This window comes from Magallana gigas, chromosome 8 (assembly GCF_963853765.1).
Source record: "Magallana gigas chromosome 8, xbMagGiga1.1, whole genome shotgun sequence".
Classification (NCBI taxonomy): domain Eukaryota; kingdom Metazoa; phylum Mollusca; class Bivalvia; order Ostreida; family Ostreidae; genus Magallana; species Magallana gigas.
Window position 1 is genome coordinate 18,185,387 of NC_088860.1, and position 26,987 is coordinate 18,212,373.

At 31.0% G+C, this 26,987-nt stretch overlaps 3 protein-coding genes across 8 annotated transcripts; all 3 read right to left on the reverse strand.

Annotated features, from left to right (window-relative positions):
• Positions 1 to 515: 515 nt before the first annotated feature.
• Positions 516 to 4,103, reverse strand: LOC105319743 (uncharacterized). 3 transcript variants are annotated; one of them, XM_066069159.1, is made up of 6 exons: positions 3,594 to 4,103; positions 3,443 to 3,495; positions 3,201 to 3,356; positions 2,637 to 2,745; positions 2,319 to 2,359; positions 516 to 2,109 (listed from the first exon to the last, which is right to left on the reverse strand). In XM_066069159.1, the coding sequence occupies exons 1-6, from the start codon at positions 3,707 to 3,709 to the stop codon at positions 2,033 to 2,035; spliced, it is 552 nt and encodes a 183-aa protein (XP_065925231.1). In that variant the 5' UTR covers positions 3,710 to 4,103; the 3' UTR covers positions 516 to 2,032. The 3 variants fall into 3 exon arrangements, 2 of the variants coding, with proteins under 2 accessions (XP_065925231.1, XP_011415704.3); XM_011417402.4 differs by having other exon boundaries at positions 516 to 2,224; positions 3,594 to 4,099; XR_010708537.1 differs by lacking the exon at positions 2,637 to 2,745 and having other exon boundaries at positions 516 to 2,224; positions 3,594 to 4,095.
• Positions 4,104 to 5,773: 1,670 nt separating this feature from the next.
• LOC105319744 (N-acetylglucosamine-1-phosphodiester alpha-N-acetylglucosaminidase) lies at positions 5,774 to 11,358 on the reverse strand. Of its 4 annotated transcripts, XR_010708538.1 has the most exons (7): positions 11,049 to 11,351; positions 10,909 to 10,961; positions 10,683 to 10,811; positions 8,898 to 8,942; positions 8,412 to 8,535; positions 8,139 to 8,185; positions 5,776 to 7,078 (listed from the first exon to the last, which is right to left on the reverse strand). XR_010708538.1 is itself a non-coding variant. In XM_011417405.4 (6 exons), the coding sequence occupies exons 1-5, from the start codon at positions 11,138 to 11,140 to the stop codon at positions 8,169 to 8,171; spliced, it is 342 nt and encodes a 113-aa protein (XP_011415707.3). In that variant the 5' UTR covers positions 11,141 to 11,338; the 3' UTR covers positions 5,777 to 7,078; positions 8,139 to 8,168. The 4 variants fall into 4 exon arrangements, 3 of the variants coding, with proteins under 3 accessions (XP_019919444.3, XP_011415707.3, XP_011415706.3); XM_011417405.4 differs by lacking the exon at positions 8,898 to 8,942 and having other exon boundaries at positions 5,777 to 7,078; positions 8,485 to 8,535; positions 11,049 to 11,338; XM_011417404.4 differs by lacking the exon at positions 8,898 to 8,942 and having other exon boundaries at positions 5,780 to 7,078; positions 11,049 to 11,337.
• An 8,217-nt stretch (positions 11,359 to 19,575) lies between these two features.
• Positions 19,576 to 22,628, reverse strand: LOC105319745 (multiple epidermal growth factor-like domains protein 10). Its single transcript, XM_011417406.4, has 6 exons — positions 22,455 to 22,628; positions 22,315 to 22,367; positions 22,093 to 22,221; positions 21,620 to 21,749; positions 21,301 to 21,347; positions 19,576 to 21,160 (listed from the first exon to the last, which is right to left on the reverse strand). The coding sequence occupies exons 1-6, from the start codon at positions 22,544 to 22,546 to the stop codon at positions 21,063 to 21,065; spliced, it is 549 nt and encodes a 182-aa protein (XP_011415708.2). The 5' UTR covers positions 22,547 to 22,628; the 3' UTR covers positions 19,576 to 21,062.
• Between the last annotated feature and the right edge of the window lie 4,359 nt (positions 22,629 to 26,987).

Below are 26,987 nucleotides of genomic sequence, written 5' to 3' on the forward strand. Positions count from 1 at the left end.
CGAATAGAGGGTAATTATTTCATGAGTGAGAAATAATGCTATATGCAGTAATGGTCTATTTTGAAAAATATCAATTATGGATAAATAACTTTAGAATTGTATTAATGACACACTTACAATTATTTGACGATTTTAAAAGAAACAGAATAACAATCTGTTACATTTATTCATTCTATTAATTTGAATGTAGTTATCACATAAGTATTTTGTCTTCTTATATTATGAGTCACATAGTGTTTTTCGAATAAATGTTGAAATATAAATATAAGTTTTGAACTCTAGGTTTTGAAAAAAAACATTGTCAATAAAATGCAAGACACCATTGTCTAGATTATTGTAATTTAAAATATATCGGTCATAAAAAAAATGCTCCACCCCATACAATTAATCTTTTCTTTTTTTAAACAATTCAATTACAAAGAAAGACTAGTAAAAATTATTACGGAAATAGCATAAAGCATATTATTCTATATATAACACGTCAAGCTTATTTTTCCAGTTGTTGATAAAACTATTTTTCATAAATACATTACTTACTTACAGGTGATTTATCTTCCATTTCTCGTTATTACTCTTGCCAAATAGCTTAGCTAGAGGATAATATCAAGAGTAAATACTAAATAATATTTCAAACTTAAACATTACTAAATGTGAACATATTGCACACAATATTTGTTTTATGATTGTTTGTCACATTGAACATGTAAATATGTAGTGCTTGAGCGAAGATATACATCAACGTATTTGAACAAATATACAAAAAATAATTTAAAAACGGACAGGGGATCAGATTCCAAGCTACTCGCACAATACAAAGTGACATAAATGTATTCATATGCTAATCTTGTAAATTTACAGAACATTAATATTTGTCAAAATATATACAACACATTACGTAACTCGATAAATGACATTCAAACGTTAGCTGACTGTTATAATAACCCCTATGTATATTTTATTCATTATAAATGTTAGCCCAAATCGTGACCATGCCCCTTCAAAATAAAAAATTCTTATAACTAGTTCCCTAATTTTTGATAAACAGGACTTCCTTATAGTGTAAAGATACAAAATAGATACAGTGTATGGGGAAAAGGAAAGTACTATTGATTATATGATGGGAGTACCAGGCTAATTACCATTGAAGAACGAATATCAACATCAAGACCTAATTAAGCCTATTTTTAAAAAATAATAAGGTTTAAAAAGTAATGTTTTTATTTTGATAATAATTAAATTTGCTTCCTGTCCCCACTTCTACTTACCCTGCCACTTTATTTTATTTCTTTAACATTAAACGCAATGCACCACTTGTAATAGGGATATAAGGGAAATAAATAATTATTACATATTTACAGGAACATTACAAAAAATTATAAATCTCTTAGCATATTAACAATTTAAATTGATTTTTTTTACTTTGTGAAAAAGGCTGTGTCAAATAATGATTTACAAGTAAGTGTGCTTTTCAGCTATGAAACACTTATGAGCTGATTTCCTTAGGAGAATAGATATATGTGTCGTGTTTCAATACAAAATGTGAAAGAGAGAGAATATAGGATTTTGACATTTTGTTTTATAATAAACATGCAATGGGTTTACTAACTTTATTCGAACAAAAAAATAAGATATATTTAATCGTATGTTTTTAAAAATAGCGGTAAAATTGAAACAAGTTTCGTCTAATTGAAATAATGCGACGAATATCTTAACTAATCACTGGCATTGGCAAGTTTTTACATGTATTATATCAGTTCTGTTGATTTAACAAAGCTGTACCTTAACCTTTTCCTTTCATTTGTGTCCTTCTGTTTAAAACTGTTAAGTGTATGAAACAAATCTTTCTGGTGTTTCATTTTATCTCGTTTTATCAATCTTTTGGACATAAGTTCATCGGTATTACTATTGTTTGATGGTGTTAATCTTGTTGCAGATACACTGTTTTCTGCTTTCAAATAGTTATTTGTATTAACATCATATTTTTCATCCAGTACTTTGAGTTTGAGAATATTATAGCATCCATCCTTTGGGTTTATATGACCATATACATCTTGAAAGTCCTCCGTTCTGTTTGTTTTAGTCGTAAAAAATCGGTCTTTTTCATGACAACTGTAAATTGGATAAACTGTTTCTTTATCATTTATATTAGATGCTTCAACTCTACTTAAACTTTGCAATGGGTTATATCGAAGAATTTTGGGAAGATTACCATCATTTTGAGTATCTGTTGAAAGAAATGAGACATTTTGCAACACAAAAAAGAAAAATGATTTAAAAATACTTTTTGGGAATAAGGAAAATAAAATAATTTTTTTTACCGTGTTTAGTCAGCAAAAACGTCCTTGTAGTCGAATTACATCTGTTTACAAGATCAAATATTGCATAAGTATATTCATGAAAAGGTTTCTGGTTGTAATTTTGTACATTGTTGTTTGTAAAAAAAACAAACCTAATGGCAGATGTAAATACATGTATATAATGATGTATTGATTGTTATATTTGATGCTGATACATTTAACAGGTGAAATCTTGAAGAATACAAAATGTATCAGATTGAAAATAATAAATAACTATTTATAGATTTATTGATAGTTATATACATTCAAGAAATATGACGTAATAATATGGTCATGTACCTGAATATACAAACGACGGTTAGGCATAAAATAAAACAAATTGCAAAGCAACCCGATGCCAGTGTTAACAGTGTGAGCCAGTGATATACCTTTGGATCCTCATCTTGTTCTAAGCGAAAATGTTAATAAAAAAATCGCTTTTGTAGAATTGGAATCATTTTTTACAAACTGAAAGTCACTAAATATTTTGATTATTATACATATTTTTATTGTCATAGTGAAAATGTAAACAGCCATTAAATTGATATAAAGAAATCCTGAGTCTAATTATTGACATCAATGCAATTAATTTAAAATTACATGTGACTGTGTATTATCGAAGACCACCAATAAAAAGACGGCGGGGCCGGAAAATATAACATTGTCATTTATATAAAAAAAGGTACGTAATTGTTAGCTAACAATTTTACTGACTTTTTAATTCACTAAATATAAATAAGACCCTGCTACACTTGTAATAGTTAAGGAGTAGTTTAATTGCTTTCCCCTAAAAATCATAATTGTAATAATTATTGGATGTTTTTTAAGTCAAGTAAAGTCAAAAAAGGTTAAGTATATCTTTACCTGTAGTTACACTGTATGTGTGCCCACTTGACATATTTTGACATCCGTAGACTTTATCACATGGATCACAGGAACACCTCTCTCTACAGAGTCTTCCATAAAATCCCTTAGCACAAACCTCTGCACAGTTTACTCCTTGAAATCCGGCAAAACATTCTAAATATGAAAGAAATGCAAAAATAAAACTGACGCGCTTGTGGGTTAATTCATCCCTTATATATAAAGAATTCTTTGTATCTTACCTTGGCATGAGATTCCGACTCTTTGATAATTTGGACAACACTCTAGAGGCTCTCTAAATTAAGATTAATACTAAGATAGAGTTTTCTGATTAAAGAAACATATTTTTTATCACTGAGATACCTGAAAACAAGTGAATTGATTTGTACTTACCCGTTAGACACATTTGAACATATTCCTGGATTAATATGTGATATACAAAAACTAGACATTGCTATTAGAAGACTTAGTACATACAATATGTACATTGCAGATGTTGGAATCTTCATTCATTGGTAGTGTGGCAACAACATTAAAAAATCTCGTTGACAAGGAACTTTATAATTTTTTATCAGGAAATTATTTTTGTGTTATTTTGCATGTACGCCGGTAATTGTTCACAAAATATCATAATTAGTAAGTTTAGAGAAAACTGACATTTTAAAGACCTGTGCATGATTTAATCAAAACTTATTTTCATTCTACTGGTATTCATTGCATCAATAAGAAAAAGAATTACTTATAAAAATCCGGAATGTGAATGGAATCAAAATATTTTCAATATAAATTTAGATGCACGTGTTCTATGTTACAGCTACAGATAAACGTTTTCAAATTATTAAAATGTAACATATTGGACACATGTAATTACGCGGAAGCAAACCTTTGGATTTCACACTCTGCGTCAGGATTTACTTCCTCATAATAATGAATTTAACAAGTATATACATGTAATGAACTATTGATATGTGTCAGTTACATGTAATTCTTAAGCATTTTTCATGTTTCCATTATAATGTTTTAAATCTATAGAACCTATATATGATTTTTAAAAATAAACGCAAGTAATCTTGATTTGTTTTTTTGCTGTTGTTTTTTTTGGAAGCATTATGATGACTAATGTGTACATCATAAGGAAATGTCAAAGAGCGGTATGTCTAGTTTTCAAAAAACAAAACATAAAATGCCTAATATTTCCTTCTTGTAAAAGGCTGAAAGCATTACTAAATGTTTGTGATAATGAAAAAAATCAGTCTACGAGGAGATATGTGTTATTCCTACAGGGTAAACTAAAAGAGTTGAAAAAAACCCATGGACATCTTGCATAGCAAAAGTTTTTGTACGACACAAACAAAAAGTCACATGTTTACCGTATCATAAAAAATCTATACTCATATAATAGTTACAAGATTGCAGTTGATGAGTATACCAAGAATTTATGGTACAATTTAGTTTTAATAAATTTAAAAGACCTGTCGTGTAGAGACCACGCAAAGTTAACGATATCACGTACTTAAAATCAATTCGAGCTTTTATTCTCCCAATAAAATTTCCATTCAATCTTATTGTGTAATGATTTTTAACAACAAATATAATGATCGCTATAACTTTACCCAAACCATGTTGATTTTTTCCACCTGAACTGTTTATATCATTATGTGTATTTCTTGTTTCGACACACAAAATTACAGATTTTGTTGTTGCATTTTCCTAAAGACTACCTGGCAAAGAATGTAAGTAAGTGTGCTGATCTTATTTTTCCCCAGTTGTTTTGATAACTAACACCCGAGATATAAAGAATAATATTTGAATTTAAACTTAAAACTCATATATACTTTTCTTTTTCTAGAACATTATTGTTGGATACTAGTATCGAATTTTCAATCCTAAGCTATTCTTAATGACATCCTCATTTACATCATTCAAGAATTGAAAACCATGGTAAGTATATTCAATATGCACCGATAACACTAGTACACTAAATCGATAAATCAATAAAGTAAGGTGTTTTGTAGACATGCACTGAAAAACAAGAGGTTAATGATAGACACAACTTCGAATCGCCTCAATAGTATTTATATATTTGTAAAATTCTTTATGTCGCTATTTATCTAACTTCCTATAGTCCCTTGCAGGCATTGGCAGCTAGCTGCAAAACTAAGTCAACACAAGCTTTGAGTTCATAAGAACAACCATTTACAGCCAGTTGGTACGTGAACGTGTTCTCATTTCCAACTTTTTGTCTGTTTTCGGCAGGTCTTTCTAAGAAAACCCTCTCCTTGCAGCTACTCACTCTGTACTGACCGAAATACTTCTTTACTCTCGTATTCAATTGAAATAGCTGCGTGGCAATATTATTAAATATAATTGCTATATTAGTTTTAGCTTTAGGTTCATTTGATAAAGAATGATTATATTGAGCCCGATTTATTTGACCAAGTCCCATCTGTTTTTCTATTTAGCAAAAATTAGAAAGTGAATTTATTTTTCAAACTAATTTTGTTCAGAAACAAATACATTTACAATACATTTAATTATCTAATATATACATGAAGTCACATTGTTGGATATTTAAACAATCAAATTCAAACATGGACTTTCATGACACAATATCCCTGTAATTATATTACATGAAAAAGGATTGTTAACATTACATTCAACTTTAATTCCATGTTTCAAAATACATGTGAAAATACATCTTTGTAAACGTCTGCCTACTTTACAGTTCAACTGATCCCAACCCTAATAAATAGTTAAAAATATTATTTTCACAAATGATCCAAGTTTGGGAAATGCATGATCATGATTTGGGTTGGAACAATTTTAGCTTTAATCATGTTAATCTATACGTTTAACTTCTTTGAAGATAATGTATCAAAGATAGATGGGAGGTTGAGATGTGAGCAGAAGAAAACCCAATAAGATTTCGATTTTGATCTATGGGCATGAAATGATTTCAAATTACCTAATTTATCATATTATACAAATAATTCAATAGTTCAAAAACAAAAGATTCTCTTGTAATACAGTTTTTTGGTTTGTTATACCATTTTAATTCGTAGGAACACGTGAAATACAATAACACATAATTTTTTTTAGATGATGAAATGCAAACCAAAATAGAATTCATACAGGACAAATCTGTATAGCATTTTTTTGTAGGTTGTCTTTTGGAATGGTTCGGTTCAGCATGAAAGACAAAGACTTGTTTGTAATTTGTTTATATTTACAATATCATTAAAGTGGTTAACTATTTACAATGATTGACATTATGAAAAGAATCTTGAAATATGTATGAAAGCATTGTTTTTTTTATATAAATGCAATAAATTTGCATTGGCTCTTATTATAAGCTTTTTGAAATACCAATAATTGATGTTTGAATGGATACTGTAATATACAAATGTAACAAGTGTTTTCTGTTCACAGACACTTGATACACGGGAGCTATTAGGCAAGCAGGTAACAAGTTTCAATATAATGACGAATAAATCCATGTTGAACATAACTTTTTTTTTGAAATTCAAATAGCGATTATTTTTTCACTAGGAAAGGGAAAAGAAAAAAATCGTCTACAGACGCATCAACATTATGTTAGATAAATTGAATAAGTACATGCATTTTAATTAGGCATATACGTGAAGAGCTGCATGCAAAGGCCACAGGCGACAATGTATTCGAGAGTTTATCGTTAAAATGTCCTTGATATGAGCTTGATATTTTTTTCCGATATACATTTTAGTTTTTACTTTTATGGTTAAAAGCCGTATATTTGCCATGTTGTGACTACTTTTTATCCGCTGTCTTCAGATTGAGAACGCTATAGGATTCCTTTCCCAGATAACCATATACATTTTTAGAGGCTGTCAGATCCTTTTCTGAAATAAATTAAACCAAAATGATATGTCTGTACGCAGTTTATACATAAATTATTTTTTTAAATTAAGAAAAACTTTCTTTGGTTAAAAAAAACCCTTAAAGACCATATGGTACCAAAACATATACCGAAAATGGTGCTCTGGTGGTACATTGTGTTATCATGATCAGGTAAACGTTATGGTTACCACAGGATGCATTTCTGCCATTCAGTCAACTGCATATATGTTAACTGAATGGTCTGGAAATGTGACTGAATGGCATATCTGTGCCATTCAGCCACCTTTCAGTTACATTTCAGTTGACTGAATGGCAGAGATTCATCCTGTGTACCGTATTAAATACAATCTCAATGATTTAGTAGTGTATATCAACAGTAGTGTTTTCAAAAGATGTTATCCACTATTATTATACATGTCACACATTAAGATCATTTTGTTGTATCAGGTTTTGAGAAGATTTTTTTTCTATCTAGTTCTATGTAAAATCCCGATACCTCATTGGAGCCACATCCGGCCCACGATGACTATCATTTGAAAAAAGCTTCACTACCTGATGATTCTTTAACACAAGTTTCAGTTTTTAAGAAGAAGATTTAAGATGGTATGGGACACCTTCATGTTATGATGTACTATTATTCGAAGTAAACAATAAAACCAAGTTTAATATTATGAATGGCTTTTTCCAGTTATTGTCACCTAGCTGCGTAACGCAGTGGGTTAGAGGTCCCATTACGAATCTATAAGTTATGAGTTCGAATCCTGCTGGGGGTTTTAAAATATTTACCTTTTCAAAAAAAAATTTTGGTGAAATATTGTTAAATTGAAAAAAATATTATATCAGTGAAAGTATTATAATTATAATATTATAATAATTATGATATAATGTACTTCTACATTAATATTGACAAATGTTCCATACTGCCTTAAAAATATGTTATCTATCTATTCAAATAAAAAAAACCACCCCATTCAAACCCCGCTCTGCCCCCTATGATTATGGTTTGAACAAGCTTGAACTCGCACTCCCTGAGGAGTAAGTACAGTTTAAAAATTAATTTACCTTGTAAGGTTGACACAACGCATCCCTGAGTTACGGGCTTTCTTCTCCTTAGAAAAAAAGAAATCACGATAATTTACAGTTATAAGAGAAATATTTTCTTGACATTTACATACATATACGAAAATTTACCGAATATTTCAATTTACAATTCATCTTTGGTTATAAAATCAGCTTTGAAATGTTAAAAACATTTAATTTAAAAGCAAAACAATGGAGTGCAAAGTGTGTTACAATTGGTCTTGAAAAGAATTGACATATAAACATATTTGCTACCTTGAAATACTAATAATTATGATGCAACAGGTAAAACAAACGACAAAACTTCCAGTTAATGAAATGAAAATACTTGGCCAGTGAAATTGAACAGATTCAGTTCCATCCTCTGAATCACGTCTCACTGTAAAAAAAAGGAAACAAACATCATAAGTCATTTAAGTTCAGCTGCGTTTAAATAAACTGCTACAGTCGATATGCAAAATAACCCTTTTTCGGATAAATTATTTTATTAACTGTATAACGATTTGCCAACAAAATGATCTTAGAATATACTTTATCTTCGAAAAGTTATCAAATTCAAGTGACAGAAAATATTCACTTTTTGATATTAACAAGCGATATATTTTTGTCAAATAAATGAATGGATTATATTTTTATCACATCTCTCTCTCTCTCTCTCTCTCTCTCTCTCAAGTATTCTCTAGAAAATTATTGGTGAAATAATAAAACATCATAAAAACGTGAAATATCATTCAAACGTACCTCATCTTTGCCTTTATCATATTGAAAGCCAAAGGGTTCAATATTCTATTAATGTAATTTTGTATTTGTGTTTGCTAAATGCGTTATTCGTTTTATATTGAGTTTTTAAAAAATTGTAAATTGTTATTTGTAAGACTTATTTGGTTTCGGTAAAAAGTGAATTCATTATCCGTTCGATGCAAGTTTGACATTTGTACGTGCATCATTAGTGATTGGTATTTCTAGACTTGTAAGGTTATATATCATTATGAAACAGGACTCGAACATTGTCTTTCCCAATAAGAAATGTTCTAGTTTAAATTCCGCAAGATTGCCATGCGATGCTGAATCAGTGGATTCATTGTCGCTTTCGAATTGCATTTGACAATTTATCAATTGTTATGAAATTATCTTAATTGAAAAAAAGTGGTTTTTCTATTACCTCTATTCCAAAACAAGGTTACTATAAATATATAGCGAACAATTTCCTGAAACGTGATTGCTATAAGATATTTAAAAAAATTAGAATCAGTACTTCAAAGTCAATTCAATGTGAAGAAATTGATCGGTTCTACTGAATCTTAGTTAAACTGCGATTTGTTCGTTTTAAGGTATTAAATGTATAACGTACATTGTTGTTGCTATAATAAATTAATGATCTGCTATCTTTGATCATGATAGTATTTGAAAAGTCATCAAATAAAAATGCTAAATCAAAGGAGTGTAATTTGCTAAATTTCTACCATTTTCAAATGACATTTTCCTTATTTAATTAACAATTTTATATTATTCATATATCAGGGTAACCTAGTTTTTTTTCTTTATAAAGTACTAAAACAATCAAAATAACAACAAGAAGGAGATGTTTAGGTGAAGTACGTCTACTTTTTCTTTTCAATGTAAACCAGAACATTCTTAATGTTTCCTTGTCGTTGAAGGTTGAAAGCATCGCTAACTCTTGGTGAATAAAATAAGGCCATTAAGTCTACGAGGACATTTTCGTTTTTCCTACAGGATATACAGAGCACGTTGAATATAAAACGCGGAAACCTGGAAGAAATACCATCTGACACAAACATACATGTACAAGTAATACGCACGCCATGGAGATAAGAACTTTCAATTCTTTTTTCACAAGATATTTCCATTTTATTTCATTGTGTCTTATCATATCCATGTAATAGTATACTGATCGTTAAAGCTTTGCAGGTTTATTAAATCAATTGTACCAGGTAATTTATTAATACAAAGTCTTACAGAAAGCTTAAAATTAGCTTGAAAGACAAAATCTTGTTAATGGATTTATTTTGACTGAAAACTTGCCTATGTCTCTCAAGTTAAATTGAGATACATTTGCTTAATATTCAACCGAAAATTCACATGATTGCTACGCAAACGGCATCATTTCCACTTAAAGAAACACAAAAATTTGGCCAGTGAAATTGAATAAAATTACGTTTTGTTTCTGAATCACATCTTTTTTTAAGAAAACGTGTTAGGCATGTGTTTTTTTATTCACTAATGTTTAAATATTTCTTGTTTATTTAATGGTCGACATTCAAAATAAACCCCGCCATCGAATATATTGATGATTTATTTAATAATTTGCAAATAAAATTAATTTTGCTTATGTTCTATTCATTCAAAAGGAAAACGAAATCATAATTTTTCGGACGAAAACATTTTCCCATGTATGGGGTTTACAATGAAAGTAAAAAATTGTAATGTGAGATAATTTAAATTACATAAATATTTTGAATATTTTATGTCATATTTTAAGACATGATTAATAACAATTGTCCTTACCTGTTTTGTTTAAGCATCCCGTGACCTTATCACATGGGTCACACGAACAATTTTCTTTGCAGAGTTGTCCATATGATCCTATTGGGCATTCTTCCTTGCAGTTTTCTCCGAAAGTTCCAGGAGTGCACGCTTGTTATGAAATATGATTATAAATTACATATAATCAAATCCATTATGACAACACCTATACTATTTTAAGTTAAAATACAGATTTCTAAAGCATTACCTTGGCAAGTGTTTCCAACAAGTTTATAATTCCGGCAACACTCTAACGGATTCCTAGATTTAATACATGAATAAAACTGTTCACCACAAGATCAAACAAAACGGAAAAAATAAAAATAAAATGAAATACAATTTACTCACCCTTGAGAACTATAGGAACATATTCCTGGCTGTTGTTCGGTAAAGACATTTGAAATAAGTGTCAGAAGAGTTATTTTGGGGTCGCAACGCATGGCATCAACTCAAACACTCAGTCTATCATTGTGACTGACACACTTTTGTAGCAATAAATATATAAAGTAGTTAGGAAACAGGACGAAAATTCATTTAAACCATCACGGTGTACCATTTGTTTATTGTGTTTAGATTTTGACATACGGTTTTACATTCTTAAAATACAGTTAATCTAATAAACGTATACATATTAACAAATTGATTTTAATGATGAGCAAATACAACCACTCTACATGCGGTGTAACCAAGTTCCTAGATTTGCACAAAGTGATTCATATGTAAATAACTAATTTAAAGACTTTTATTATAACTGATTGATTTTAGACTGTAAAAAAGACTATGTAGCATTAAAATTAAATTTCTTGTTTCGCATATAGATAATTTAGGACCAAGTTAAAAATTTTAAAAAAGTGTTATATTTGGGTTTTTTTTTACACCGATACCATACACAGAATGGTTAAAATGTTCTTCAACGTTAATTTAGAAATATATTTTAAAAAAATATTCTTGCTTACATATGTATCTCGATACGGTGTGTGACGCAAACTCTTGTTTGCTATTCTTGAATTCTTGAAAGCTATTTTCAAATTTTTGGTAAAATATTTGATTTTGTTAAGCGTTGAAAATGATATATACGTTTATGTACAACTGCTGCATTATTTTATAGCATTTATATCATTAATTAAGAATAATGAATCATCCAGTTAAAACAGAGGTTTTAAAGTATTACATGTTAAGCAGGAAAAATTGCATTGTGCAATGTTTCACAGGATGAATGACCATCTTTAAGTTCTCCTTAAAGATAGCTTAAAGATGCTTAAAGGTAGCTTAAAGACGATCTTTAAGCCACCTTTAAGCTACCTTTAAGCTATATGTGTTGCTTAAAGATGGCTTAAAGAAAGCGTAAAGATGGCTTAAAGGCAGCTTAAAGACTATCTTTAAGCCACCTTTAAGCCACCTTTAAGGACAACTTATAGGTCCTTAATGTCCAAACTTCTTTAAGCCACCTTTAAGCCACCTTTAAGCTACCTTTAAGCCACCTTTAAGCCATTAAAAAAAATTTAATTCAATATCGTGCTTAATTTCCAACAAAATGTATTAACTTTATGAAAGAAAAGGTATTAAAACGGTTTTTGTTCTAGAAAGAAAAATGAAAAAAAAAACACAAAAGAAAAACCTGCCATGGCGAGAATTGAACCCGGGACCCTTAGTTTACTAGCATCACCACACTTCCTCTGCGCCACGGCAACTTACATATACATAAGCGTTTTTATATCCTATATATCAGTGGATATTGAATCACTGTATTGAATGTGTTTACTTGAAAAGATTTTGACAAACCATTCAGTTTGTAACAATCAATTATATCTAATTTATAAATTACATGCATGCGTGTATTTAGAATGAAATACGGAACTTGGTCTTCAGTGAACAAAAATATATTATACCTAAATGGAAACCGTTAGGTTCACAATAGTAGGCTTTCTTAGTTAATAAATTTAAACCGAGTAGATATACGTTCATCTAATTTATAGCTAAAAAAATGTAAGAAAGAAAATGAAATCATTTCTTTTATTAAATGCATTGATACTATTAGGGTATTTGTTCAATTTCCCGCAATTTCCAGGTTTTCATGATCGTGGCGCCGATCCAATATGTTTAAATATTTACATGTAATTGTATGTACATGATTTTTAAACTATCAATTCTATAACAAACAAAATTACTAATTACCGGTGACGTATTTACTGCATGTGGCAATTGCAAATGACTTGTACCGGTACATACAATTGTATGATGTGCCAGGCCGGGTATATTTGACATATTTACCCTTATACATATATTTAAATAATCAACCCTTATTTATGATCACCGGTACATTAATTAATTAGCCTCAAGATTTTACTCTTACATACATGTATCGTTAATTTGTAGACGTAACATCTTTGAAACCCAGAGCTAGGAAATAATACTTTGAAAATGAATTACAAATGTAAATTAACTTTTATTCACTAGACTTATCGTATACTCGTACATACTAAGATTCAACGCCTTTAGAAACCCTGACGTGCACCTGGGCACACGACACACCTGTTGTGTATATCGTGTATATTCTGTGTTAGTTCCAGGGGTTTTCTTAAGTTGGACAAACAATAGACTTTAATTAGATATACACAAACATGCATCTGGGCACACAACACAACTGTTGTGTATATCTTGTATATTCTGTGTTAGTTCCAGGGGTTTTCTTAAGTTGGACAAACAATAGACTTTAATTAGATATACACAAACATGCACCTGGGCACACGACACAACTGTTGTGTATATCTTGTATATTCTGTGTTAGTTCCAGGGGTTTTCTTAAGTTGGACAAACAATAGACTCTAATTAGATATACACAAACGAACAAAACTATGTCTAGACAAACAAAGCAGTAATATCCTGCCTGATATAACAAAGGCAGTTGAGAGTCTTTTCATCTTTAACATGTATCTAGCAGATCTAGAGTTAGAAATACTGAAAATTGAAAAAAAAATACAAACCTTAAACCGATTATCAAATTAAATCATGCATTTTTGGTTCATTATCTTTATTTTGTTTAATAACCGGAGGAACAGAGAGAGAGAGAGAGAGAGAGAGAGAGAGAGAGAGAGAGAGAGAGAGAGAGAGAGAGAGAGAGAGAGAGAGAGAGAGATTGATTTTTTTTTCACCAATTAATTTATAATAGGAAACAAACATACTTTAATTAGTTTTATGCACATATTAAGATACAGAGACTGCACTCATCCCTACAATAATTTTGAAACCCCCAAACAATTATAAAGAATTTTATAACGGCAATCTGTGTCCATCGGAGCGGTGCTGATGATAGCGATCTGTGTTTAATGGAGCGACGATTAAAACCGCCTGGAACACCCCCCCCCCCCTTCCTTGGAAATTATATTATCACTCGGATGACCCCCTCCCATCTCTATAAAAGAGCTTTTGCATTTAATATATGTTTTTATTGTTCAGCTTGATCAATATTGACTTAAAGGCCACTTAAAGACAGTGTAAAGGCAGTGTAAAGAGAGCGTAAATGCCACTTAAAGATGCTTAAAGGTGGCTTAAAGGTGGCTTAAAGGTGGCTTAAAGAAGTTTGGACATTAAGGACCTATAAGCACTTGCTTAAAGGTGACTTAAAGGCGGCTTAAAGGTTGTATAGCCTTTAAGCTCCTTTAAGTCACCTTTAAGCCACCTTTAAGGACTTGCTTAAAGATGGTTTTTCGCCCTGTGTTTTCCAAAAAGGGTTAAAAAAGGAAACTATTTTATTAGTTCAGTGATCTCAAAACTTTACACATTTTAGAGCTTATTTAATGAAAATAATAACAACGAAACAGTTTGGGAACCCTGTTTCTTTGTTTGAGTACTCATCAATAGGTGATGGACAATTTTTGCTGAATTTCTATTGTGTTTCTGTTGTATTTGAATAAGTTAAGTTATTTTTACCAAGTAAATGACTGACTTTTGTAAACTTGATTCTAGATCCGACGATATGTTTATTAGTTCCTCTGTGTATCTTAAAACTCAGCTGTACCCTCTCAAGTGATGTGCCTCGCGAGCTACAATGCACTTCATTTGCTGATTTAAAAACTGAATTTTGTTTCCTCCCTGAGCTTAAAGATAAATCAGACATACAAACATATTGTTAAAAACCTTTTAAACATGTACATGTTATTGTTTTGACTGATATTAAGTTCATTCAAACAAATTTACACATGTTTTATACTTGTTTTTAGATATCAACTTCAATACAATCCACTACTTACCCTCTCCCCTTCCACTCATTTCATATTTTGGAAGACTTAACCCAGTCAGGCAGTTCATAAAAACAAAGTCCGGTTAGACTCTGTCTAATATGATTTCAGAGGGAAAGCTGAACCTGATGAATACTCAGTATCTTTTATTTAGATACGGTACATAGTTTGTGGGCTAAAGTAAATAGATACATTTTGTTTATTTCTTTAAACCTTTTCGGATTTGTTGCTTTCTAAGCACAGTGATCATTGGTGGAAAGGCTGAGACTTCACAGGGCACTATTCGCAGTAAATTAAAGTTGCACCTATATAATTGTTTAGCTCCCCTTCCTCTACCCGGTCAGTAAAGGTGTCACTATAGTATTTAATTTTACTATTTATTCTTCCGAAAATTTATTCGCCACATTAGATATAGGGTTAATTACAGTTACACATGCGCTCGAAAATGAAGCCCGCCCCCCCCTTTCATTCTTGAAACGACACACATATCAGAAATTGAAAACTCTACTATTATTACAAGTGTTTGATACCACTAACACATTGTTTACATCTAATAAGTAAATCAGCAAATATCACGGGCGGAAACTAAATCATTTCAATCTCAGTTACGTATCCGTGACCTTTAGTTACGTACCATAGTAAATATACTAACACTTAAGAGCCTAACCTTGTAAGGCAGTAACCAACTCACTAAGAACCTAATCCAGAGTGCCAATAAAGAAACCAAGTCAATTCAGAACGTTAACCTAACCAAGTCTGGCAGGAACATTGCTAAATTAAATGAAAACCTACCCCAGTCGGGCAGACATGTTACTAAATCGATTACGAACCTAACCCAATCAGGCAGAAACCTTACTAAGTCAATTAGGAACCTAACCAGTCAGGCAGAAATGTTATCAAGTCAATTAGAAACCTAACCAAGTCAGGCAGAAACATTATTATGTTATTTAAGAACATAACCCGGCCAGGCAGAGACGTTACCAAGTCACTTTAGAACCTTACCCAGTCAGGCAGAAATGATACCAAGTCAATTAGGAACCTAAAACAGTCTGGCAAAAATGTTACCATTTAAAAGATATAACTCTAACCCAATCTGGCAGAAACCTTACCAAGTCGAATTAGAACCTAATCCAGTGAGGAAGAAACCTTACCAGGTTAAATAGGAACCTAACCCAGTCAGGCAGAAACGTTATCAGATCAATTAAGACCCCAACCCATTAGGGCAGAGACGTTTTCAAGTCAATTAAGAATCTAATCCAGTCAGGCAGAAGCGTAACCAAGTCAATAAGAAACCTAACCAGGTCAGACAGAAACATAACCAATGTAATTAAATCCCTAACCCAGTCAGGCAGAAACCTTACCAATTCGAATAAGAACTATAACCCAGTCAGGCAGAACCCTTATCAAGTCAATTTTGAACCTACATGTAACCCAGTCAGGCAGAAACGTTACAAAGTCGAATTAGAACCTAACCCAGTCAGGCAGAAACATGTAGTCATTTAAGAACCTAATACAGTCAAGCAGAAACGTGACCAAGTCAACTAGGAACCTGCCTGACTGGGTTAGGTTCTAAATTGACTTGATAATGACTCTGCCAGACTGGGTTAAGTTCTAAACTGACTTGATAATGAGTCTGCCTGACTGTTTTAGGTTCTAAACAGACTTGATAAGGAGTCTGCCTGCTGGATTAGGGTCTAAACAACCAGCTGATTAATGAATCTGCCTGACTTGGTTAGCTTTTATACTTACCAATTAGTTATATATGAACCTGTCTACTCTCATATATGGGACTTTTACGTATGGGATATTAAAAATTGATTGACCAAAATGGTATCATTGATCTAGTAATTGAAGAACATCTCCCAAATTTTACCTGCAGTGATTGCTATGGCTTGGTTTTTGTGTGCTGCATTATGATCCTATGCATATTTGTTCCTCAGAAGGTCTATAAAATCGAGGGGAAATGTATATATCTGTTTATAAACATATGATGAAAGCCTTTAGTACAATAGACAGTAACCTAATTCCACGAGGAGACACATTAAGGACTCTGAAATACATTTCTTTTTCATAAATACAAATGTACTTCACCAAAACAATCACTGTAAACCAACTATTATTTGCGATAACTTTTTTTTGCGATTTACTCTAGATGTAGTTGTGACTTATTTTTGCAACCAAGCCTTTTTCACACTTGCTTTTGTAGTACAACTATGGCAAATATTGGTCCGTAGCGAGAAATAGTTGCAACAATAAGACTCTTGCAAATGTTAAATTTCTCGAACATAAATAAAAGTTGATATACAGTTTTATCATGACAGACAGAATACATATTTATAATATTCAGAATACATACATATCTATATATGTTCATACATTTTTCATTTAGGTTACCATAGACTTCACTGTCAACTGTTGAATTCTTAGTACTGTTCTTTTCCTATTTCTACATATGAAACATGAAAGGACCTGCAATGGAAAAAGATATGTATCTATACACAAACGCATGGCAGAGGTGAAAGCCTCTTAACATACGATAAACAGGAATTGAAATACATTCAATGGAGAAAAATTGACAAGCTGTGTAGTTCATTTCTTTCTAACATTTAAAAAACAATTACCGAACTGCAACTCACATAGAATAATTCAACAACCCGACAGCCCTCCAACCCAAACAATGCTATTATTTAGGCTTTCTGATAAATCATATTGACAATGTCTTACACACTGTTTATTATAAAATAAATGTTCTTACATATGTGATAGTGTCTATTATAGGTTCAATGCTGTACTTCCTGCAAACACAACCAATTCACGCCAAGATTCATTTCCCGTCAGTGAATTGCTCATATAATTACATCATTTTATCACCACATTAAACTATTTTACGAAAATGATGTAATAATACACTGGCAAGAAATGACACTCGGTGAGAACTGGCCGCACGCCAATAACGCTCCTACTTCAGTACATGCACTAGAATGTTGGTTTGTGAACTGAATGGTCCTGGGTTAGAACCTAGTTGTAGTAATTCCACCTCTTCTATTACAAATCATAAACTATCTTTAAAAACAAACATTATATATCACTTATAAGACTCAGGTCTTACTGAGGGTGAAGCGTGTCTGAGATCTTCCACAGGTTGTATTCTATAAAACCCGAGGCCCCAAGTCAAAATGTGAATAAAATACAACGAAGTACCAAATTTGGAATTATTGTGATTAGAACTGGTGGATATTAAATAAAAACTCTTTGTTTTATAAAGGAATTGGACAATGTTTTTGTCATTCCATACGGTTATTAAAAATGAAATATCAAGCCGGGCCAAATCTTTCAAATGAACCAAATTTACACTGAGTTTTCAATATTTGAAAGCCTGTAGTTATCTCAAATACCCAATGATCGCTTTACATACGTCCAATCCATTTATCATATTTTGTACTTATCTATTCCTTATCATTTGTATTTTCAGTCCTTTTCTACGTTAAAGGACCGCGAACGATAGCATTGTCTAGCCGCCTAACTAAAAGTAATTTTTTGAAAGTTGTCTAATTAAAGTTATTTTTTTATAATAATGTAAACATTTATGTATATTTTCATTGAATATAAATTATTTGGTCAAACAAATAGCGATAACTTTGTATTTTGGGTTAAAATAGCTAATTTCATAAAAGAAAATAACGGAAAACGGAAAATGTTTTTTAAAACATCTCTCCCCCCCCCCCCGCCCCCGTCAAACAAAAGGTCCTTTAGAGGGGTTTTAATTATTGTTATTTAGCATATTTTTACCAAAGGGTTTGTTGCTTCACGGGGAAGGGGCATATATCTACAAACCGATATTCATTCCCAAAAAAGGATTTTGCTTCGTAAATTTTCGAAAAATAATCAACAGATATGAATTAAAATGAAATTTTAGTTTGATACATATCGTAAATATGTTATTATTTAGTTTTTATGCACATATTGGCCGCTTAATTATATTTTCCTCACTCATAGAGACCGATTTCAATGAAAGAAAATTAAGACCCCGCGTTAGCAAAACTTTTGTTTAAAGATAAATAATTTGATTACAAATTTTATCTTATATAAATTGATTAGGATTTGATTATACTTTTGAGTAGAAAACTTAGTCTTTGAATATCTGACATAAATTCCGAAATATTTGGATGTAAAATGTAGGCGGGAAACGGGCGTTAGCATTCGCAGTTTTTCGGCACGCGCGTTTGCAGTCGTTAGTCCACCATTTCTTTTGCAAATTCGTAATCGGGCTTGTTATCACAGTTTTTGTATAACAAAAAAAAAATCTACCGGATTTCGTTTTTTTTTCGAATGCCTGGAAAATAAACTGATCTGAAGACCACATTTTTTCTATAAGAAATAAAAATAATCATACTAGACACAATAAAGTTAATGAACGTCTATCAATACCTTGAGTTTGTTGGGTTTTGTCTTATTATCTTATAAATATTCTTTGATAAGCATACAAATTAGAAATTGTGTGTTCATATGAATTAAATTAATATATTGAAGTGTTTGAATTGTAATGCCTGCCTAGTGAAATCTTAAAAATTAATGATTTATATGAAAAATCAGTAGTGTTATTCATAACAATTATTCATTAAAAAGCCAGAACAAGAAGATCATGGTTTTTAATAATATCTAGATGATTTTATTTTAAATCGTTATACAAGATTATATTTTTGTAATCGTGTTTTACAAAATTTACCATCCATGAATGACCTTATTTACATGTAGCTATATAATTGCTTTTTCGTTGAAACAGTTTTCTGATTATCAAAAGTAAACCTGATTTGTCTTCCCATAATTCCTATAGATCATATATTATATGAACAGGAGAAATAGGCCTACTTAAATATTTTACTGCATTTAATTAATTAATTTTATTGGATGGATACAACTACGATATATGTATGACTAGAAGTTGATGTTAGCAACGAATTTTCATTCATGTTTCATCACTTCGCCAAATATTTCAAAAAAGCTTGACTTTGAAGTCTTTCCTGTTTGACAGCACTTTTTAAAAAAACTTAAAACGAAAATTTTTCTTTAACGAGCAAAACAGTTGAGATGGAAATCTCTGATTATTCAAACAAAATGTATTATGCATGGATATATAGAGAGCGATGTGGATAAAAATTCTTATTTATTCCCCTCAATACAAATAAAGACATTGCTTTCAGACAAAATATTAATAACAAATAATTTATGCGAAAATTACAGTTATATAGATGGAAAAAAAAACTAACACAAACATCAAAGTGTGAAAATAATACCACATGTGCCAACGGATGAAGAATTGACAAGTGAATGAGCTTAAAATGAAAATTTTGTAAAAGAAAACATAAATCCAGGTATTATCAGGTCATCCAACAAATTTTTTCTTGAAAGATTTTAGCATCATTGGCGTTGTCATAAGAACACAAATATAACAATGACTATCATAAGGTGATTATAACTTTGGACAGAAATATTGTTTTATTCTTCATGTTATATGCCAAATATGAAATTAATTTTGTATGTCCTCATCTAAATATACCTCGAATGGACAGGTGTGACAAATGCTTTTTTCCCCTTGATACCCGGAAGCTATTATATGATATTTTTGTCATTCACGTGTAGAATATGTGGTATATCTATGCAGATAACAGGAAGTTGCCAGCATTATGTGACTGTAAAGTCTTTTACGCTGCTAATTTGATATACTTTAAACCACAAACGTAGTAAACACTATGTTGAATGTTAAATAAATTTTATGATATTTCTGTCGAACGGTTAATGTTTTTAAAAAGAATTAATATGACAAAAACTGATTCAAAAGGATAGCGGTAAAGAAAAGAAAATGCGTTTGCAGAGACACAACTGAGTTTCAATATCATCTTGAATTACTTAGGATATGTATTTTTTTAACGAAGCATATAACTGAAGTGATATTTTTAAGGCAAATGTATTCAAAAATTTATTATCATCAAATTATGTTACTGATATGAAAGTGATATTTTCTTCCCATGTATAGTTTTAGATCAGTTTTTAAGGTACAATGCCACATTGACCATGTAGGCCGTGTTGTGACCCCTCTCTGTTCTCTTTCGTCAGCTTTATGACTTCATAGGATTCCACTACTAGATGCCTTAAGCATCAAAACGTTATATGACTCCTTTCCCAGATGATCATACACATTTTGCGAGGCTGCCACATCCCTTTCTAAAATTAGATGTGTGAACCAGTTTGTGAGGTACATGTGTTTACAGATAAAATATGCATTTACCGTTTCAAAAGATAGATACAATGCTGAAACACTCGAAATATACCTAAATATGTAAATGTTTAATAAATTATCTTACCATGCATAGTTGAAACAACACATTTTCCAATTGCGGGCTTTCTTTCTCTTATTGACGATAGAAATAGAAACAGTGTATATCAAATAAACAATTGCGTTCCCGACTGATTTACAACAACCATTTAAAGAATACATACATTTTTTCTCGAGTTGTAAAAGTTGCTATAAATTTTTAAAATAGTCATGTCACGAGCCTGACAAGGCTCTTTAAAATACAAAATATGTAAAACCATATTTATCAATTTAGTTTTTAAACAGATTGACAGATAAATACTTAAATTGTTTTTGCACTTGATAGTTAAATACGCTCACCCATTTACCTGAAAATACACATGATTGCAACGCAAAAGGTAAAACAAACAGCACCAGTTCCGATCAGTGAAATCAATATACTTTGGTAATGTAAATGAGTGGAATCATGATTTGCTTCTGAATCACATGTGCATTTCTCTTTAAACAAAAGAAAACATATAAGGCACGTTATTTTGATTCACTTACAGTTACTTTTTTTAAAATTCATTTTCTTTTGTTTTATGGTATACATGTAAATAAACTTCACCATCAAATATATTGGTAATCTTTTTGATAATTGGCTATAATAAAATTATGATTATGCTCTATTTATTTAAAGGTAAACGAAATCGTTATTTTTGGACGAGAAAATTTGCACATACTAGTATATGGGGTTGACAAATAAAAGTGAAAATTTTAAATGTGACAATATAAATAATATGATAAATGTTTTAAATTACCATGTCATTTAAAAGACATGGTAAATAACAAATACCTTTACCTGTTTTGTTAGAGCATCCCGTGACTTTATCACAAGGATCACAGGAGCAAATCTCTTTACAGAATAGTCCATATAATCCTTTTGGGCATTCTTCCTCGCAGTTTTCCCCGAAAGTACCAGGAGTGCATGCTTATTATGAAATATGAATACATATTATCAGGTTTATTCTGACAACAAACTATACTATTTTTGAGTTAAAAATGCAGGTTTCTAAATCATTACCTGTACAAGTGTTTCCAACAAGTCTATAATTCTTGCAACACTCAATGGGATTCCTATATTTGATATATAAATGAAACTGATCATCACATTATAAAAGAAAAATGAATAAAGAATATTCAGATAAAATACAATTTACTCACCCTTGAGAGCCATGGGAGCAAATTCCTGGCTGTTGTTCGGTTAAGACATTTGAAATAAGAGTCAGGAAAATTACTTCGAGGTCGCAACGCATGGCATTACCTCGAAGATGCAGCCTATCGTTGTCATTGACAAACTTTTGTATCAATAATTATATATAGTGGGTAGGAAACAGGACGAAGTTTGGCTCAAACCATAACGGTGTACATGTTTAGATTTTGACATACGGTTTTACATTCCTAGAACACAGTTATCAAACAAAAGTATAAAGACGAAGTATTCCAATGACTTCAATCATGAGCAAATGAAACCACTCTAATCACATGTATTTGAGCATTATCAAGCGATCAAATACAGTCGGGTGTGATCAAATCATACATGTATAAAAGCTGAGGAACTTTATAATAGATTCCTTATTATCTATATTTATATATTAATTTTGGATTAGATATTAAAATGGTCATTGAGTCATTGATGTATTGAACGATACATTACAGAATCGATTTGTAGTTTTATCCTAGATAAAGACACTGGAAAATGTACGAATAAGCTGCCTAATTATTTCTTATGAATTTGAACACATTAATAATAAGGAAGATAGAATTAAGTAAGATACATAGTTACGTGCCATTTATGATAAGGTTTTTGGCCACAATTTTCCTGCTAATAACACAGGGCGAAAAACCATCTTTAAGCAAGTCCTTAAAGGTGGCTTAAAGGTGACTTAAAGGAGCTTAAAGGCTATACAACCTTTAAGCCGCCTTTAAGTCACCTTTAAGCAAGTGCTTATAGGTCCTTAATGTCCAAACTTCTTTAAGCTACCTTTAAGCCACCTTTAAGCCACCTTTAAGCATCTTTAAGTGGCATTTACGCTCTCTTTACACTGCCTTTACACTGTCTTTAAGTGGCCTTTAAGTCAATATTGATCAAGCTGCACAATAAAAACATATACTAAATGCAAAAGCTCTTTTATAGAGATGGAAGGGGGTCATCCGAGTGATAATATAATTTCCAAGGAAGGGGGGGGGGTGTTCCAGGCGGTTTTAATCGTCGCTCCATTAAACACAGATCGCTATCATCAGCACCGCTCTGATGGACACAGATTGCCGTTATAAAATTCTTTATAATTTTTGGGGGTTTCAAAATTATTGTAGGTATGAGCGCAGTCTCTGTATCTTAATATGTGCATAAAACTAATTAAAGTATGTTTGTTTCCTATTATAAATTAATCGGTGAAAAAAATCTCTCTCTCTCTCTCTCTCTCTCTCTCTCTCTCTCTCTCTCTCTCTCTCTCAGTTCATCCGGTTATTAAACAAAATAAAGATAATGAACCAAAAATGCATGATTTAATTTGTTAATCGGTTTAAGGTTTGTATTTTTTTTCAATTTTCATTATTTCTAACTCTAGATCTGCTAGATACATGTTAAAGATGAAAAGACTCTCAACTGCCTTTGTTATATCGGGCAGGATATTACTGCTTTGTTTGTCTAGACAAAGCTTTATTCGTTTGTGTATATCTAATTAGAGTCTATTGTTTGTCCAACTTAAGAAAACCCCTGGAACTAACACAGAATATACAAGATATACACAGCAGTTGTGTCGTGTGCCCAGGTGCATGTTTGTGTATATCTAATTAAAGTCTATTGTTTTTCCAACTTATGAAAACCCCTGGAACTAACACAGAATATACAAGATATACACAACAGGTGTGTCGTGTGCCCAGGTGCACGTCAGGGTTTCTAAAGGCGTTGAATCTTAGTATGTACGAGTATACGATAAGTCTAGTGAATAAAAGTTAATTTACATTTGTAATTCATTTTCAAAGTATTATTTCCTAGCTCTGGCTTTCAAAGATGTTACGTCTACAAATTAACGATACATGTATGTAAGAGTAAAATCTTGAGGCTAATTAATTAATGTACCGGTGATCATAAATAGGGGTTGATTATTTAAATATATGTATAAGGGTAAATATGTCAAATATACCCGGCCTGGCACATCATTCAATTGTATGTACAAGTCATTTGCAATTGTCACATGCAGTAAATACGTCACCGGTAATTGGTAATTTTGTTTGTTATAGAATTGATAGTTTAAAAATCATGTACATGTACATACAATTACATGTAAATATTTAAACATATTGGAACGGCGCCGCGATCATGAAAACCGGGAAATTGCGGGAAATTGAACAAATACCCTAATAGTATCAATGCATTTAATAAAAGAAATGATTTCATTTTCTTTCTAAATTAGATGAACGTATATCTACTCGGTTTAAATTTATTAACTAAGAAAGCCTACTATAGTGAACCTAACGATTTCCATTTAGGTATAATATATTTTTGTTCACTGAAGGCCAAGTTCCGTATTTCATTCTAAATACATGCATGCATGTAATTTATAAATTAGATATAATTGATTGTTACAAACTGAATGGTTTGTCAAAATCTTTTTAAAGTAAACACATTCTATACAGTGATTCAATATCCACTGATATATAGGATATATTACGCACATTTATATGTAAGTTGCCGTGGCGCAGAGGATGTGTGGAGATGCTAGTAAACTAAGGGTCCCGGGTTCAATTCTCGCCGTGGCCGGTTTTTTTTTGTGTTTTTTTTTTTTCATTTTTCTTTCTAGAACAAAAACCGTTTTAATACCTTTTCTTTCATAAAGTTAATACATTTTGTTGGAAATTAAGCACAATATTGAATTAAATTTTTTTAATGGCTTAAAGGTGGCTTAAAGGTGGCTTAAAGGTAGCTTAAAGGTGGCTTAAAGGTGGCTTAAAGAAGTTTGGACATTAAGGACCTATAAGTTGTCCTTAAAGGTGGCTTAAAGATAGTCTTTAAGCTGCCTTTAAGCCATCTTTACGCTTTCTTTAAGCCACCTTTAAGCAATACTTATAGCTTAAAGGTAGCTTAAAGGTGGCTTAAAGATCGTCTTTAAGCTACCTTTAAACACCTTTAAGCTATCTTTAAGGAGGACTTAAAGATGGTCATTCATCCTGTGTAACACGCAAGTTGTCAAAACTGTATTCACGTAAATTTTTACTGAATTAGATTAAGATATATTTCGTCAATTTTTTTATATTACTTTTGTTTTCGTTTCTTGTTCAGATAATTAATTATGCATACAAAATACAGGCTAGGGAAAGTTCTTTTTTCTGCATTGTGATATTATTTTCATAAATGTATTTAATAAATATTGAATGCATGTATAACGATATAACAATTTTCGATTACAAACGAATGAAATAAAAAAAAAATAGAACCTTACAATATACAAGTTAATTTGAAAACCCGTTCTATCGAAATGTTGCGATATATAGCAAATCTCTTGTGCAGTTGTTTGTCAATTATCTTGAAAAAATCTTAATGGAATCACAACGAGCTCGTGAGGGTTGAAAAAATAAAATTGATGTATACCACAAATTCATTTTGGCAATACTTCAAAACGGTTTTATAATTGTTTGTTATACGTATTTTACTCATAAGACAATAATTAAGGGGTTGATGGTTGATGGAAAAAATAAATTTCATTTTTGCCAAATTTACAATTTGTTTTAACATATTGCAGTTGTATCCTATGACGCCCATTTCAGATATTGTAGCGAAGAAAAGAGTCATGTAGAGGGCTTTGAAACTTTTTTTTGTAAAACGTTGTCGTTGGTCTGCAATGTTTGTGGTGCCGCAATCATCACGTGTGCTTCGACGAAGCAGTCGTAAATACTCACATTCAACCCATGCTTACGCATTTGAAGGCAATTTATCTATTAGCTTACAAATCTAGTATCTATCTGTTAGTGTGGTATTAAGAGCTATAATGTTTTATTAGTTGAAGAGCGGTAAATCGATCGTCTTTCTGTTAATTTTCGCTGTGGAAATAACAGAGCTCCTCTGATCTAGAAGTCAGAATCCAGTGCCTTGCTTAAAAACACACATTGGTGTACAAACTCAAGAGCGAGAAACAACATGTTTTATCAATTGTTTATGTTAGATTTAGTCAATATTGATACTTATTTACTTTTATATGGCAACAACAACCTACCTTTACATATTAACAAAAGCATTTTTGCTTCTGTACAAAAGTTTATAGACGAATCCTTGAGATTTAAATAATATTTCTTTGTGTATATCTATTTTATATTCTCTTTAGTTCTATATTCATGTGCATGACAACTATTGTGATATTTAAGGAGAGGGACTTGTAAGTTGTTAGAACTTGTTTCTGATCCTTTTGTTTAATCAATGAAATATGTTAAAAACAAAACAACTAAAATCTTTCTCTTCAGGTAATTATTTTATGTACTGTATTTATTTAACGATTTAAACTCATTAAGAATTTAGGATTCACACTTATCTTTATTATAATAATCAATTTGTTGATGTATAAGTGATTATTATCAGGTTTATATATACTGATGAACCGTTTATGTTAAAGTTTTAAAAAAACTTTAAAAAGCATTTCTTTTAAATTGAAGAAGATTTTTTTTTCTTCCCAATCTATAAATAGAATCAATAAGAGTATG

What these genes read in the sequence shown, in the direction of transcription:
- LOC105319743 (XM_011417402.4), bottom strand. Translation starts at nt 3,709, where the DNA reads ATGAAGATTCCAACATCTGCAATGTACATATTGTATGTACTAAGTCTT. An exon ending in CACATACAGTGTAACTACAG is followed by an intron (nt 2,746 to 3,200) that starts GTAAAGATATAC and finishes ATTTTCGCTTAG; the next exon opens with AACAAGATGAGGATCCAAAG. An exon ending in GTTTTTGCTGACTAAACACG is followed by an intron (nt 2,225 to 2,318) that starts GTAAAAAAAATT and finishes TTCTTTCAACAG; the next exon opens with ATACTCAAAATGATGGTAAT.
- LOC105319744 (XM_011417404.4), bottom strand. Translation starts at nt 11,140, where the DNA reads ATGCGTTGCGACCCCAAAATAACTCTTCTGACACTTATTTCAAATGTC. An exon ending in GGGATGCTTAAACAAAACAG is followed by an intron (nt 8,536 to 10,682) that starts GTAAGGACAATT and finishes TTTTTTTTACAG; the next exon opens with TGAGACGTGATTCAGAGGAT. An exon ending in CGTTGTGTCAACCTTACAAG is followed by an intron (nt 7,079 to 8,138) that starts GTAAATTAATTT and finishes AATTTATTTCAG; the next exon opens with AAAAGGATCTGACAGCCTCT.
- LOC105319745 (XM_011417406.4), bottom strand. Translation starts at nt 22,546, where the DNA reads ATGCGTTGCGACCTCGAAGTAATTTTCCTGACTCTTATTTCAAATGTC. An exon ending in TGTTGGAAACACTTGTACAG is followed by an intron (nt 22,222 to 22,314) that starts GTAATGATTTAG and finishes TTTCATAATAAG; the next exon opens with CATGCACTCCTGGTACTTTC. An exon ending in TGTTGTTTCAACTATGCATG is followed by an intron (nt 21,161 to 21,300) that starts GTAAGATAATTT and finishes ATCTAATTTTAG; the next exon opens with AAAGGGATGTGGCAGCCTCG.